The sequence below is a fragment of the Leptosomus discolor genome, chromosome 3 (assembly GCF_034619465.1).
Source record: "Leptosomus discolor isolate bLepDis1 chromosome 3, bLepDis1.hap2, whole genome shotgun sequence".
Lineage (NCBI taxonomy): Eukaryota > Metazoa > Chordata > Aves > Leptosomiformes > Leptosomidae > Leptosomus > Leptosomus discolor.
Genome location: NC_141393.1, coordinates 27,408,148 through 27,421,182, shown reverse-complemented (window position 1 = coordinate 27,421,182; position 13,035 = coordinate 27,408,148). Strand labels below are relative to the sequence as shown.

At 37.2% G+C, this 13,035-nt stretch overlaps 1 protein-coding gene across 2 annotated transcripts in view; it reads right to left on the bottom strand.

Annotated features, from left to right (window-relative positions):
- Positions 1-672: 672 nt before the first annotated feature.
- The window catches only part of SEC23A (SEC23 homolog A, COPII component), a 29,815-nt gene continuing 17,452 nt past the window's right edge, over positions 673-13,035 (bottom strand). Inside the window, exons 13-20 of one of the 2 annotated variants that reach the window (XM_086462070.1) lie at positions 12,893-12,999; positions 11,729-11,882; positions 10,943-11,020; positions 9,686-9,847; positions 8,317-8,403; positions 6,409-6,564; positions 5,687-5,752; positions 673-2,135 (exon numbers count right to left, since the gene is read on the bottom strand). In XM_086462070.1, the coding sequence (XP_086318196.1) occupies positions 2,046-2,135; positions 5,687-5,752; positions 6,409-6,564; positions 8,317-8,403; positions 9,686-9,847; positions 10,943-11,020; positions 11,729-11,882; positions 12,893-12,999 (900 nt within the window). In that variant the 3' untranslated portion in view covers positions 673-2,045. Of the gene's footprint in view, positions 2,136-5,686; positions 5,753-6,408; positions 6,565-8,316; positions 8,404-9,685; positions 9,848-10,942; positions 11,021-11,728; positions 11,883-12,892; positions 13,000-13,035 lie in introns of those variants that run through there. The other variant, XM_086462071.1, reaches the window with a different exon arrangement.

Sequence of the window (13,035 nt, the reverse complement as noted above, 5' to 3'; positions counted from 1 at the left end):
TCCTGCAAGTTACAGACTGGAGTCTGACCTCTATTCCTGGTAAGACGGTAGAGGCTGTAATAAAGAGCAAGACTTAAGAGCCTATGGAGAGACATGGGCTTTTGGGAAGGAGTCAGCATGACCTGGGAAGGAAAATCCTGTCTCACTAACCCACAGAGTCTTTGGAAGAGGTGAATAAGCGGGAGGATAAAGATAATACATCAGATATATTTGGATTTTCAAAAAGTCTTTGACAATGTTAAATACCTGAAGTTACAAAAGAAGCTAATGTTGCCAGGAGATCGCATAAAAGAACCTATTACAAGGTGAAAGCTCGTTAAAGGGCAGGAATGAAAGCACAAAGAAACCCGTCCATTACCATAACTTGGTGATGAATCGATTTATTAGTCAAACAGTATTTAACTGCCAAATAAACTGGACACAGTGTTACAAGAAAAAAAATCTAAGCTGTTTATTTGCTAAAACAAAACAAAGTCAGGAGGGCTACTGAATTTTTATCTCCTGAAACTGCCACTGGTGTGAACAGCTCAGTAGTTCTGGAAGTTAAACAACTTTTATTCATGTAATGACTGGTATCAAAGTGGTGAAGTTATTCTAAATTCTATCATTACTACTTTTATTTCCACATTTCATTTCAAGTACCAACAGAAACCAGCACAATAAATACAAAAAGAGAGAGAAAAACCTGTATTTTATTTGTATTGAGGCATAAGGAGCTCTTCTCATTTAAATCAAAGAAACAGAGAGCAACTGATTTTACCAAGTTTTTGAGAATTTACAGAATACAGAAAAACACCTCATGCTTATCACACCAGTATATGATTGCATTTCCTATGTCAAAACTCCCTCTCTTCCTTTAGTCTTGGCACAGTTTTTTATTGCCCACTACCACTTTTTCACATCTTCTCTTGCCAAAATGTTCTATTACCTATGTAAACATCTGGTTTATGTGTAAACTTCAACAAGTAAATGGGAAATCCTACTAATGCATCTACCCCCCAAAAATCAAGTATGAACTAAATATCAAATTAATTACATCATATTCTATATAATACTGTTTCAACAAGAACTGCAGCCTGTTGAATTCACAACAAAAAGGATGCAGAAACAAAAAGCAGATGTGCAGTGTCATGCATTAGTGTAATACACTATAAGGCAATAATAAAAAAGGTGAATATATTTTTTTTAGAATTATACTTGACAAGACAAAAAAAAAAAATCAAGGCTGTACTCTCAGTTCACTTTAGTAGTGTAGGATTTCTTCTTAGCTGAAGCTAAAAGGGTTAACTTTTGAGCATATTCAGCTGTTACTGTGTTTGATAACAGATACTTTTGTCAAAAATACAACATGTGGATCTAAATTTTGTGCAACAACAACATTTTTACTTTTTCAATTCAAATTCTTCATGTGGAAATCAAGAAAAACTCTGTTCCCAAAGAATCAAGTAAGGCTAAGTGGGAAGAAATATTTGAAATTAAATACTCCTAAAATGAACAACACATGAACAATATATCTCTGCAGGAAAGAGAAGTTGGGCAGCCTAAGTCAAAAGACTGAGTTAATACTATTTTTATACGCTTTTTGTTGCTTCTTTGTTCACTTCGTGCTCAAATTGACTAAGCAAAAGTAGCCACGTGTCAGCCTGGAAAGCCCGACATCACCAAAGATTTCCTATATTGTTCAACGTGCCTTTGTAGTGCAGAGCAGAAACAACCTCAACCATTTAAAAAGAAAACTGAAATCACATCTTGAAGTTGTTATAAATGATCTCAAAGTAATTATAGTATCACAGTAACCAAAATGACTGCTCTTTTTTCCTCTAATTATAACTTAATCTACTACCTGTCATTTTTACAAACTGCAGTTCACATTAAAACATTTGCTGATAATAAAAGCTTTTCTTTGAAAACAACACTGCTTTACATCTAGTCAGGCAGCTTGTGCATATCAGAGCATTCTTTCAAGAGAGACATGGAAAAGGGTAAAGGATAAAAAGCTGGAATACGGCTACAGCTTATCTGTGCCTTTAATGCACTGCAGAATCTCAGGCAGCACTAGAGACAGCAAGTTTCTTCAGATGATCCATAAATACTTGCAAGCTGACATCATCAGTAAGAATAGGTGCTCCAGATTCCTGTAAAATAAAAGGAAACAAGGAGAGAATTAATTATACGCACTGTGAAGAAAAAGCATTTTAAGGCCCAGTATGTTCCATTAAACACTTTATCAATTTAGGAAGACCTTAGAAGCATATCACTGCTGAAATCCTCTGAGAAAAAAACAGCAGACTGTACATTTACATAAATTTTCATATGTTTACATAAATTCAGGCGTAAACCACAACTATACTCTCTTCCATATTAATGCACGCGGCAATGAGCTCCAGTATAGCAAGATACTTACATCAACCATACAAAACTCAAAAGAGTTTGACTGCTGCCAAACACTAACTTACAAACTTTTAAAAGTAAATAAAGCTTCCTTGCCACAGTTCCTCTATGTTCCTACCTCAGTGGATCAGACAAAGGGGAAGAGTAGCAGAACGACACAACTAACAAATCATTATCCGTCAGTAAAGCTCAGGCATATCAAAATGGGGAAAGGAGGAAACAAACGCACTAAGGATCTGATTTGACACTGAGTGAAGGTCAACTAGTGCTCTCAAGGAAAGCTGGACCAATTCTCTTCTACAGCTCTGTGCCACCTCAGAGAAAAACCAAAACCCGTATCTGAAGGTCATGCCACTGCAAAATCAGATCACAGAAGATTAAAAAACACCTTTTGGGTGGATTTTTGCAATTTACTTTTTGATCGCAGCTGTAATTTCAGAAATCCAAGAGGTCAAAATGGTGATCTTTTAATTACTGTTTTTAAACAAATCTACAGTCTAAACAAAACAGCAGTTGGCAACTCTGCAAATGTTACATAGTAACTCTCTTAAGTCCTCTGAAACAAATCTGCCATTACTTCCACTTACAGGTGTAGGAAGAATTCCTATAAATCTCAACAATTCAACCTTTTCAAAGATACTAAGCACCCCAATTGCCCAATGAAATCAGAGCTGTCTGAATTCCTGCAAAGTCTTCCAAAACACAGACATGAAAGTCTTAACAAGGATACTTAGAACTGGTGCCTGTTTTTGAGAATTGGCCAAAACCAGTTCTTAGTTAATGATCACAGGACAAATCCAGGAGCAGTAAGAGTTACTTGCATCACTACGATACACCTGTCACAATACACAGCCACTCTCAGGAGGCGCACTAAATTCTCTATCAGCTGACAGTGGCAAGATGAGAATAAAGGATGTTCTGCTTCCAAACCTGCCAAATGCTAAGCCCGAGCTCTCTTATTTAAGAAGCCACAAGGGAATTAAAAGTAGTTGAATTCTGGTGCAGGATACGATTTGCCACCTTGTGTCTTACACACAGAAGGACAGTACATCATCCCCTAGTAAACAAATCGCCAAAGGAGCTGACAGACCCCTAAGAAACGAGATCCCTCTGATAACTGCTAGTGGTAATCCACCATAATTAAAACCAATGCACAGACTCTATTCCTGAAGATGAGCACCTCATCCAACACGTGCACAGGCAGCTGCTGTCACCACCACTACCACCAACAGCAGTTGCTTTACTCTGAAGACTGGGAACCCTTCATTCTAGTAGGTAAGGCAGCAGAGTATTTTGTTTGCTGGGGAATAAAATGAAAACCAGTAAGGTCACAATGTACAAGCCCGAAAAGTACCTGAGAATTAGCCTTGATTTTTCACAGACCACCTTAAGTTTTGTTTTCTGTTCATTCAAAATTTTGATCTAAGGCATAAAATGAGAATTTAAATGTAATAACAGTAATTCGGTGACAGCTAGCCAGGCATTTGATAAGATTTGTACCACTGACCTTTTCTTTCATTTCAAATTGCAAATTCCCCATAGTTACCAACACAAAACAGATTTAAAAAAAAAAAAAAAGCTGAAAAAAGGCAGTCTCAAATGTCATATCCAACAAAATCTGAAAATTTCAACTGCATCTTCAAATACTAACCGACATCATAGAGCTGTATGAAAAGTTTACCCTTATTTTCTGAAAATGTTTTCTATATTATATAAGGCACCTACCTACTAAAGTTTAAAAAAATCTTTACTTACAATATCAAAAAACAAACTAGTCGAATTCATCACCTCCTGAAACATGGTTTCAGTGGTGTGTGGGTGCCCTCTCCAGGTCAATGTGGACCAGCAAATTCTTCTGTAGACTTTCAATTATGCACAAAATAAAATTACATGAAACAACCCAGGAAGTTCATGAGAAAAATAAGAGCAAAACCAAACAGTTACACGTCTCACTTCATAATTTGTAATTGGTTTAACTTTGTTCACAAAAAAACCCACAAACACAGGGGGATATTATGTTGAGCACACACGCTGCAATGCCACTGGGGAGATGAACACACCATTTCTTATAGCACCCTAGAACTGAATTCTTTTCAACGTTAGAAGAGAAAACTGTCTTTTCTAAGATGCATCAAAGAGTCTCACTTGTCCAACATGAACAATTTTCTTAGAGATCAGTTCAAGAATTGTTTTGTATTTACATTTACATTTGAAACACAGTTTCATTTGCTTACTAATTGAATGAGCAGGAAACAGTTGTCCTGTACTGTTGGAAATGTCAAAACTTCAAAAATTTCCAGGTCATGTTTAGATAAAAACAAGACCTTTCAAACTACAAGATTTGTGTCTATGTTGTGGATGAAACATAACGAAGAGAGACACTAACAGTTTGCTGGTTAGGTTATTGACTTTGGAGGCAAAAGAGCTGGGTGCAAATCGTGCTTCCCTGACTCGGTACAAGTTTTCAAGTATCTTCACTCTGGATTTCAGTGCTCTTCACTGCCAGAAGCTTCATTAGAACCAACATGACCCTATGAAAACACACCCTGATAAAACTTAGTTGACAAAAATCATTGCCATAAAATTGTTACAGAGCTCTCACTCATGGCTTGAGCCCTGTATGCCCTTTAGCAAAACACTCTAAAAGTACAGTTAATATGTAGCTTCAGCTGTCTGATGCCAGTACATTTTCACGAGAAAATTACACTGCACTACCATTCACCACAGCAGTGTTTCTCTTCCCACTATAAAGGCTGAATACAAAAGGAGAAGGTGGAACTGGGATGCAACATTCAAGAATACAAGCTGCTCCAGACAGTTTAACTTTTACACAACCTCCTTCCTGAAGACAAGATTTGAAAAAACTGACTCTTGGTCACCCGGGACACAAAACTTCTGGAAAACATCAGTACACTGGTACTGGTGTATTTTTCAGTTCTCGCTTATAACTAACTTCAAAATTTATTTCCCCTGTTGCAAAAAGGTCCCTTTGTCTTTACGTGCGGTAAGTGCTCTCATTCTAAGGAATCTGAAGGTATCTGTCTAAGAAGGATGGCTAGACATGAACGCAGCCTAACAGAAGCTTAAAATAGCAAACCAGATCATTTTCATCTGAAGAAATGAAATCCATTGTTCTTAACTTTTGCAATTTTGGTGGTGTCATCCCAAAACTGCCTTTCTTTTTCAGTTTGAAAACTTGGCATTATTACTTACATGTTACAGAATGTGTCACCTAATTTCTGAAATAGGGCAAAAGAAAATTGCATACAAGCTTCATCAGAAGATTCATACTCACCTGTCCCCAAGCATACATATTGTTATGAGTCTGAGAAGGATTCACTTTTGAAAGCAGGAAACGAGCCTTTAAAAAACAAAACACAGGCAATAAATTAATCTCCTCAAACAGAGGTTTCTTGTACTCAGAAAAAATGACATATGTATGAGATATGTAAAGCCTATTATTTGGAGGTAAATATGTGCACAGATACCTACTCAGAAAAGCAAGTAGCACCTATAAATAAAGCCACTCCCTGGATTCTATAGCTATAATGCAAACTGCAAACAATGTTTCAATGCAGCAGAAAGTAAGCTTGGTCTTTTCCAAAGCACTAGCAAAGCAAATGTTAGTATCAATAACATATTTATTAGTCAGTTTAAAAAAAAAAAAAAAAAAAACAAAACCAAAACCAAAAACAAAAAACACAAAGCATAATTCTGGTATTGGTCCACAGACCCTTGCAAGTACTATCTTTTTTACCCTACGCACCTCACACAGGGAATCTGAGAGTCCAAGTCAGTATGGTAAAATATTAATAAATAACAGGATTCACAGATTAGGCAAGAAGCTACCGTTAAATATCTGGCTCTATAAAAGCTTTGAAATTCAAAATGTTCACTTGCAATTTACATATATGTTAGCACAGAAATGCATGATTACTACCACAAAAAAAAAAAAACCAACTCATGACATTACTAACACATCACTTCTGAGATTATAGAATATATACTTCACCATACCTGGCTTCCTCCATGCTCTGTATCAATGTATCTGGGCATCGGAAATCTGGAATGGAGAATTTCCTGGGCATCATCTATTGGAGCTTGCAGCAAGTGGTGAAAATTTTCATACTCTGGCATATCTTGGTAACCTGATTTACGCCACTGAGCTATGGTCTGGGGATAGGGGGAAGAAAGAAGTTTAGAACTGATTCACTAATCTTTCTTAGAGGATACACAGGGCTCTTCAGAGGAGAATGCGCCATTGCTGGCCTCTTTTCTATCACTCACCCCTTTCTGTACTATAGCATGCAAGTTAATTTTTAAGAGCCAAGATGTGGAAGTAACATGCCAATAATAATTCTTAAAAAAAAAAAAAAATCTCTTAATGATTTGTGGTTCTTCTGTATTTCCTTTTTTTGGTCATCCTTTGTATGCTAAATATTTAGTTCATGAGGTCAAGGGTACTATTTACAGTTCTCTAATATACTTGTCTACAACACATAAGAAATAAATATTTATACTGATACGTAGGAGACTATCTAGCAGAGAGAGGGTATACCTAATATGGACATAAAGGAAATAAGGGGTGGATAGTAGGTACTAACAGACACTGTTGCATAAGTAAGGTAACTGCATGCTGGGCGGGTGGACAAAGCGGGATAGCCAATCTGAAAATGCGTGATCACACGTATGGAAATAAAACAGTATATAAGGTGCAGCCAAACGTTCAATAAACAGCTTTTGCTTGAAACCATATTGGTTGGTATGCAGAGTCCATCCTTGCACAACTTTACTGATATTTATCTTTCAGGGCCTGTAGCGCAGCCTCCCCATCTCCTAGGAGGAGGGAAGCTGCCTGCTCAAAGTCAGCTCACTGATACAGGCTGTTGTTAGGGAAGACCTGGAGGGTTCTTCCCCACTCCTTTGCTTGGCAACTGTTTTAAGCTGAGGCTCATTCCTGGCTCCTGCCTGAGCTGCACTGCAGCCATGCCTGTACCTGGCCATGTACCCCCCTGCTCTGGACCCTCACCTGGGGACTTAACTTCCTGGCTTGAACCGGGATCTGCCTCATCCCCATCCACTGTCTGGACTGGAGGCTGAGCCTGGCTACTGTCTGTAAACTGCTCTGCTTGCCTTGCTCAGGTATGGTGGGGCCAGGTCCTCATTGGTGAGGCCTCCACCTGCCTTGCAACCATGCTCATCTCCCTGTTCCCCTTCCCTCAGGGAACAGCCTGCCCCTGCTGCTTCCTGACAACTTCTTATAAAAATACAGAGAACATTTTCCTACTTAAGAAGCGTTAAAGTTCAGTAACTATTTTAAAAAGTGCAGCTATGAGGACATGATCCAGAACAGTATTTCTCAAACTCTCAGCTGTGAACTATTTACAGTTGCAAAGCCGTAAAAAGCAGCAGCTCAATTCCTCCAAGGGAGCAGAGCACTAGCAAGCCACAAGCATTTAGATTTATATTACTAGGGAATGTCTATCTACCTGACTGCCAGGAGCAGTTCCATTCCTCCAGGACAGTGCAGATGAAAGGTGACTATAAAAACTTGGTGTTCTGACTCCCTATCCCCGAAGAACTAATTTAAAGGTCTAAAATCAAGTGGTGAAAACCAGGGCGGGGTGCAGGGAATAACACACTCAAATGTGGGAAAAATATTGATCTAAAACAAATAACCTGCATATTGAAGCTAATTCATCTTAAAACCATTGTAACAAGCAGGACCGAAACAACAAGTCATGTCAGGTACCTGTGAACAGGCATGTTGGGTTACCAAACTACAAACATGAATTAGGAGTCTGGTGTCAGCCATGCAGATGAGAGGTCAAGCATTGGAGTGCTTTAGAAATGGGGCTTGACTTTCCTAATGTAGCACTCCAACAGAAAAAAAAGAGTATTTATGTAGGAAATGACAGATCTTACCTCTCCATGATAAATAAGGATCTGGAAAAAGGTGTCCATAAGGAGAATGCGGTCTGGTAAAATGCTGCTGCTATCCAGAAGAACAGGCTAAGATTTAAAAATAAATAAAAATTACCAACTGATGTAGAACTGAGCAATCAGATGGTATTATCAGCTTTTTGAATCAGTCACTGAATCTTAGGAACCTTTTCAATCACTTACTAACGCTTCATATTTGCTCGTTTTCATGTTACACATCTACAACCCACACAATCTCATTCTAAAGTTATCCAGCTTGATTCTGAATATATAACTTCATGAAAGTAATAAAAAACGTATTCAAGAGCTGAAACCTCCTTCATTATTATGCACTTTTCTAGTCTTTCAAGTACCTCCATATTTACCTATGCTATTAAATTGAATGATATTTGAATGTATAAATATTCAGCAGTTATTCAAGTATAAGATTTGGGGGTTGTGCATTGTTTGGGCTTTTTTAGTCTTGTCCTTGCAGCTATTACTACTGTGCATATATATGCACCAATACTGTATCTAGTAAATTTATGACTTATGCACGCAATGATTTAGGAAATCTAATGTAATATTTAAGGGTTTAATTCATCTTTTTAAGGGCAGTGACACTATATTGGCACTACACGATTTAACTGAATCAATACCATATGACTTAATTGAATCAATCTTATGAGGGATACCAAAAATATGAACTATTCCAAGAATCAAAAGAAAAGATTATTACTTATTCTGTACTAACGTGTCAGCTCCCACCTGATCATGCCTCTCCTTTGCACGACCCATGTGACTAATGGTTATTCATACATGTGAAAATGATCTTTCACCTGTGAGCAGCTCTTCACAAACCACCTCGTTAATTTAAACTTCACTTTTAAAAGTCTTTTTTATCCCCGTGACAGTCTAAAAAAAAAAATCCTAACAGAAGATAGGATAGAGGGAATTTTGTACATTAAAAAAAAAAAAAAAAAAACAAAACACAAAACAAAACAAGAAAACCCACAACCCAACTTTTCTTTCAAACTCTACAAAAAAAGTACATTTTGAAATAAAAACATTTTTATTGATGTTTACATTCTGGCACTACAAAACCAAAAGCAAAGCTCCTATAGCTCTCAAACTAACAAAAAAAAAAATAGCATTCCTTAGTTTAAAGCATCATCTCTTCACAAAGTGACTTTTGTTCTCAAGACTACACTACATCAGAATTCTTAGCTATGCCTTGTTCATAGTACGTTCTACATTAAATAAATATTCTCTCATGCAATAAATTTTTAAATAACTTGTAACAGTGAGGACAACAACCAACTCTCTTGAAACAGCACTTGTTAACCTACTATTATGTATATATAAATGATACCTCTGGAGGTCCATTGAAAGAGTAGGCATAAAGAATTGGCTGAACCATGATAAGTGACTGCGTTAGATCTTGACGCATAAAGTGATGACGATAATATGAGCTCTCGTCTGGACTGTTGTTAAAAACTTGTAAGAAAGGAGATCTTCTCAAGTGAAACATAAACTGCAAAACAAACACCATTTGTTTAAACTTTCACAGATAAAAAGGAGAGTTGTACAAGGAAATGTTTTCCACAGACTACATGAGACCAATGCTGCAACAAAACTGAATTCCAAGTCCTTTAACATTCCTAACTCGTACATGCACCCTTGCCAGTTTTTATATATCCTCATGAGAGTAAGACAGAGAGATCAGAATGGATAAACCTACAAAGCAGCTTTGAATTAAGAGAAAAATTTAGTATTTCTTCTTCTCCAGTACTAACTGATAAACAGTATGACTGAATATCGCCAAACCCTTCCTTTATTGCAAGTTCTACCGTTCCTATGAGTGAGGCTGCTGTGCTTGAACACAGAAGTTATATCATGTGAACAGAAAAAACAGCATTAATCACAGCAGCAAAGTTGAACTTCGTTAGTAAAATAGAAAAAGGAAATCCTTTCATTGGTGAATCAATCTCTCCACATGCTGAATCAATCCCTCCACAACACTTAATACCTTGAGACACATTGGTATGTAACTCAAACACAAATATCATGGAAATCTATGAAGAGTCCAAAAGCAATATATCTGGAGCCATCAGAATGGAGGAATTTATCAAAATGGGTTATTAGTAAAGGAACTGTTCAAAGTTTAATATAGTCAAGCTCAAGTTAACTTCACCAAAGAAGTGTTTCTTTTCAGGCCAGTATTATAAATCACGCAGGAAAGAAAACAACAAAGCAAAACTGTATCTTTTCTCACATTTTCTGAATTTCTTCCTCAAAACTGCCCTTAAAAAAAAAAAAAAAACAAAACCACAACAGTGTCGTCACATGAACTACTCAGGTAAGATGAGGATTCTATTACAGGAGAAACAAAACTTACACACAGTTAGAGGTAAGTTTAGCTGTAAGGACAAAGCGCAAAAGGGGACACACCACCACAGACAACAGACATGATTGGCCTAATATCACATGCCAGACAGTAGCTGAGGGCAGGGGGTCTCTTCATTGTGGTACCCAGTGTAAAGCCTTATTTTACTCTGTGCTACAGTGCCTCTTCCTTCACTGTGCATTCTCCTTTTATGCCTTGTAGATACACCTTCCTTCTACTCACCTGTGGATAAAGTGAAAAGGTTTCTGAAAATCTGAAAGAGCTTGGATCATCCTTGTGATATTCTCCGAATTTCTGACACTGTAGTAAAAGAAAAACTTACCTAAATTAAGAAACATACCTGTTCAGTCAGAGCATTACTCTAAGTTTGTTTAACAGACACATGAGTTGAGCTGCTTACAGCCTTGCAAGCTAACAGAAACCTAGCAAAAACACTGACAAGTTCTTTTCATAACTTTTCATATGACTTCCATTCATATGAGGCTTTAATGGCTTTTTTTTTTTTTCCCCTCTCAAAAATCACTGAGCAGAGTTAGATGATTGAACAGCCCTGGAGAACATATTTAAAATTAAATTATTAAGAACTATGTATTTACAAGAAATAAAAAAACTCAGAAAATTTAACTTTTGAAAATAAAAGAAATCCATATGGTTTTCTAGATACTTTGACTTTTTGCTAAAAACATTTCATGTACAATATCATTATAGGAAGCAGAAAGTAGAGAAAGCTTTAATTTCTGCTAATCTCATGCTAGAATTTCTCTCAATTGCTGGCAGTTACCAACTGCTGAGGACTGAGGAAACATTAACAAATAAACTGAAAACATAGCTGCTCTTTTTTCCATTTAAAATACAAAATCTTAGTTAATTCTGCATACCTGCTTGTGGAAATGAAGCACTCAGTCCATTTTTTTTTCTTAAAGAAACAATCACTGAACACTAGCCATTTAAGAACAGTATGTCTGAGACAAGAAACCATTCTGACTCTTTTAATATAGTCCTTTTTACCAGCCGTATAAGTTGTCTGTCCAGCCATCTAAGCACATCAGGCCCCTCTTCTGTCTCTGCCCTATACACTGCCAATCTAGCCATGAGAATCGCAGCAGCTTCTTGGTCAAAAGATGCAGCAATGTTCTGAATCTGCGTCTGTGCATCTGCCCAGCTGCAAAAGAAAAATACAAGTATTTGTATGACAGTGAAAGGAAAGACATCCAACCTCGAAATATCCCTTCAAAATTAAGGCAAAGAAAGCAGTGTTAGCTGTTCAACAAACTCATGCTGGAGCTTCAAAAATCTACTGGGTGTAAATGAGCAGCCTCTCAGTTAATCATTCTTAATTAGAAATGCTCCTTATCTGTACAGCTGCCGTGCAACCACTGAAATAAAATATAATGCCACTTATAAAAGTTATTATATTTTTAAAAAATTAATTATGAAAATTACAGAAAATATTATCCATGAAGCTAATCACACATTCCCACACACTAGCAGGTTTCTTGTGCACCTTGCTTGGTCTTTTCAATTTACAAGGTGAACTATTAATCTGTCGTTTATCCATCACAAATAAGATTTTACTAATGTAACTAAGACATTCACTTAACTAAACTAAGACATTCACAGTAAGGGCAATGCTTTTTTTGATAAACTGAATTTTCCGTCAGATTAACCAATCAATAATCTCCTTCAGCTTAAAGGAAATGTCACTGGACACTGAAAAATGCCTGCATAATATTAAATGACACTTTTAGAACTGTGAAGTGAATTGAATCAAGGAAGCTGCAGGTAAAGATTATACATCGAAGAACAAGTATGTACACCCCCCTGAACTGCAGCTAGCACTCTCAAGTTAGGGAATGACAAAGATCACTTCATAAGTCCGATCATCTCCTCAGTTTAGTCCACAGAATTTCACTCAAAGCTTCCTCTTCATCTAAAATCACTTGGGTTACTCCAGAGGACTCCCCGTAACATCATTATACAGCCACTGCAACCTCTCGGAGAATAAACAGCCCACAGAACAAGAGACGCAACTGTCTCAAAGGGTATGATCATGCCTTCACCATCTGTGGCACCGCACATCCCAGAACAATAGACTGGTTACAAAATCTAAAGATTAAAAGGCAAACATATATCCTGCTTTTTTGAAAATGATTCATCACAAGTAAAACATACTTTCTGGCAACTGTGGTCACTCTGATACGTCTCTGTCCACTGGAATGCTGGTACTGAGTCACAAACTGGATTGCACCACGTCCTCCTTGAGGAATGGGAGCGTTGTGCTAAGTACACGAGGAAAAAAAAAATTAGATGGAGGG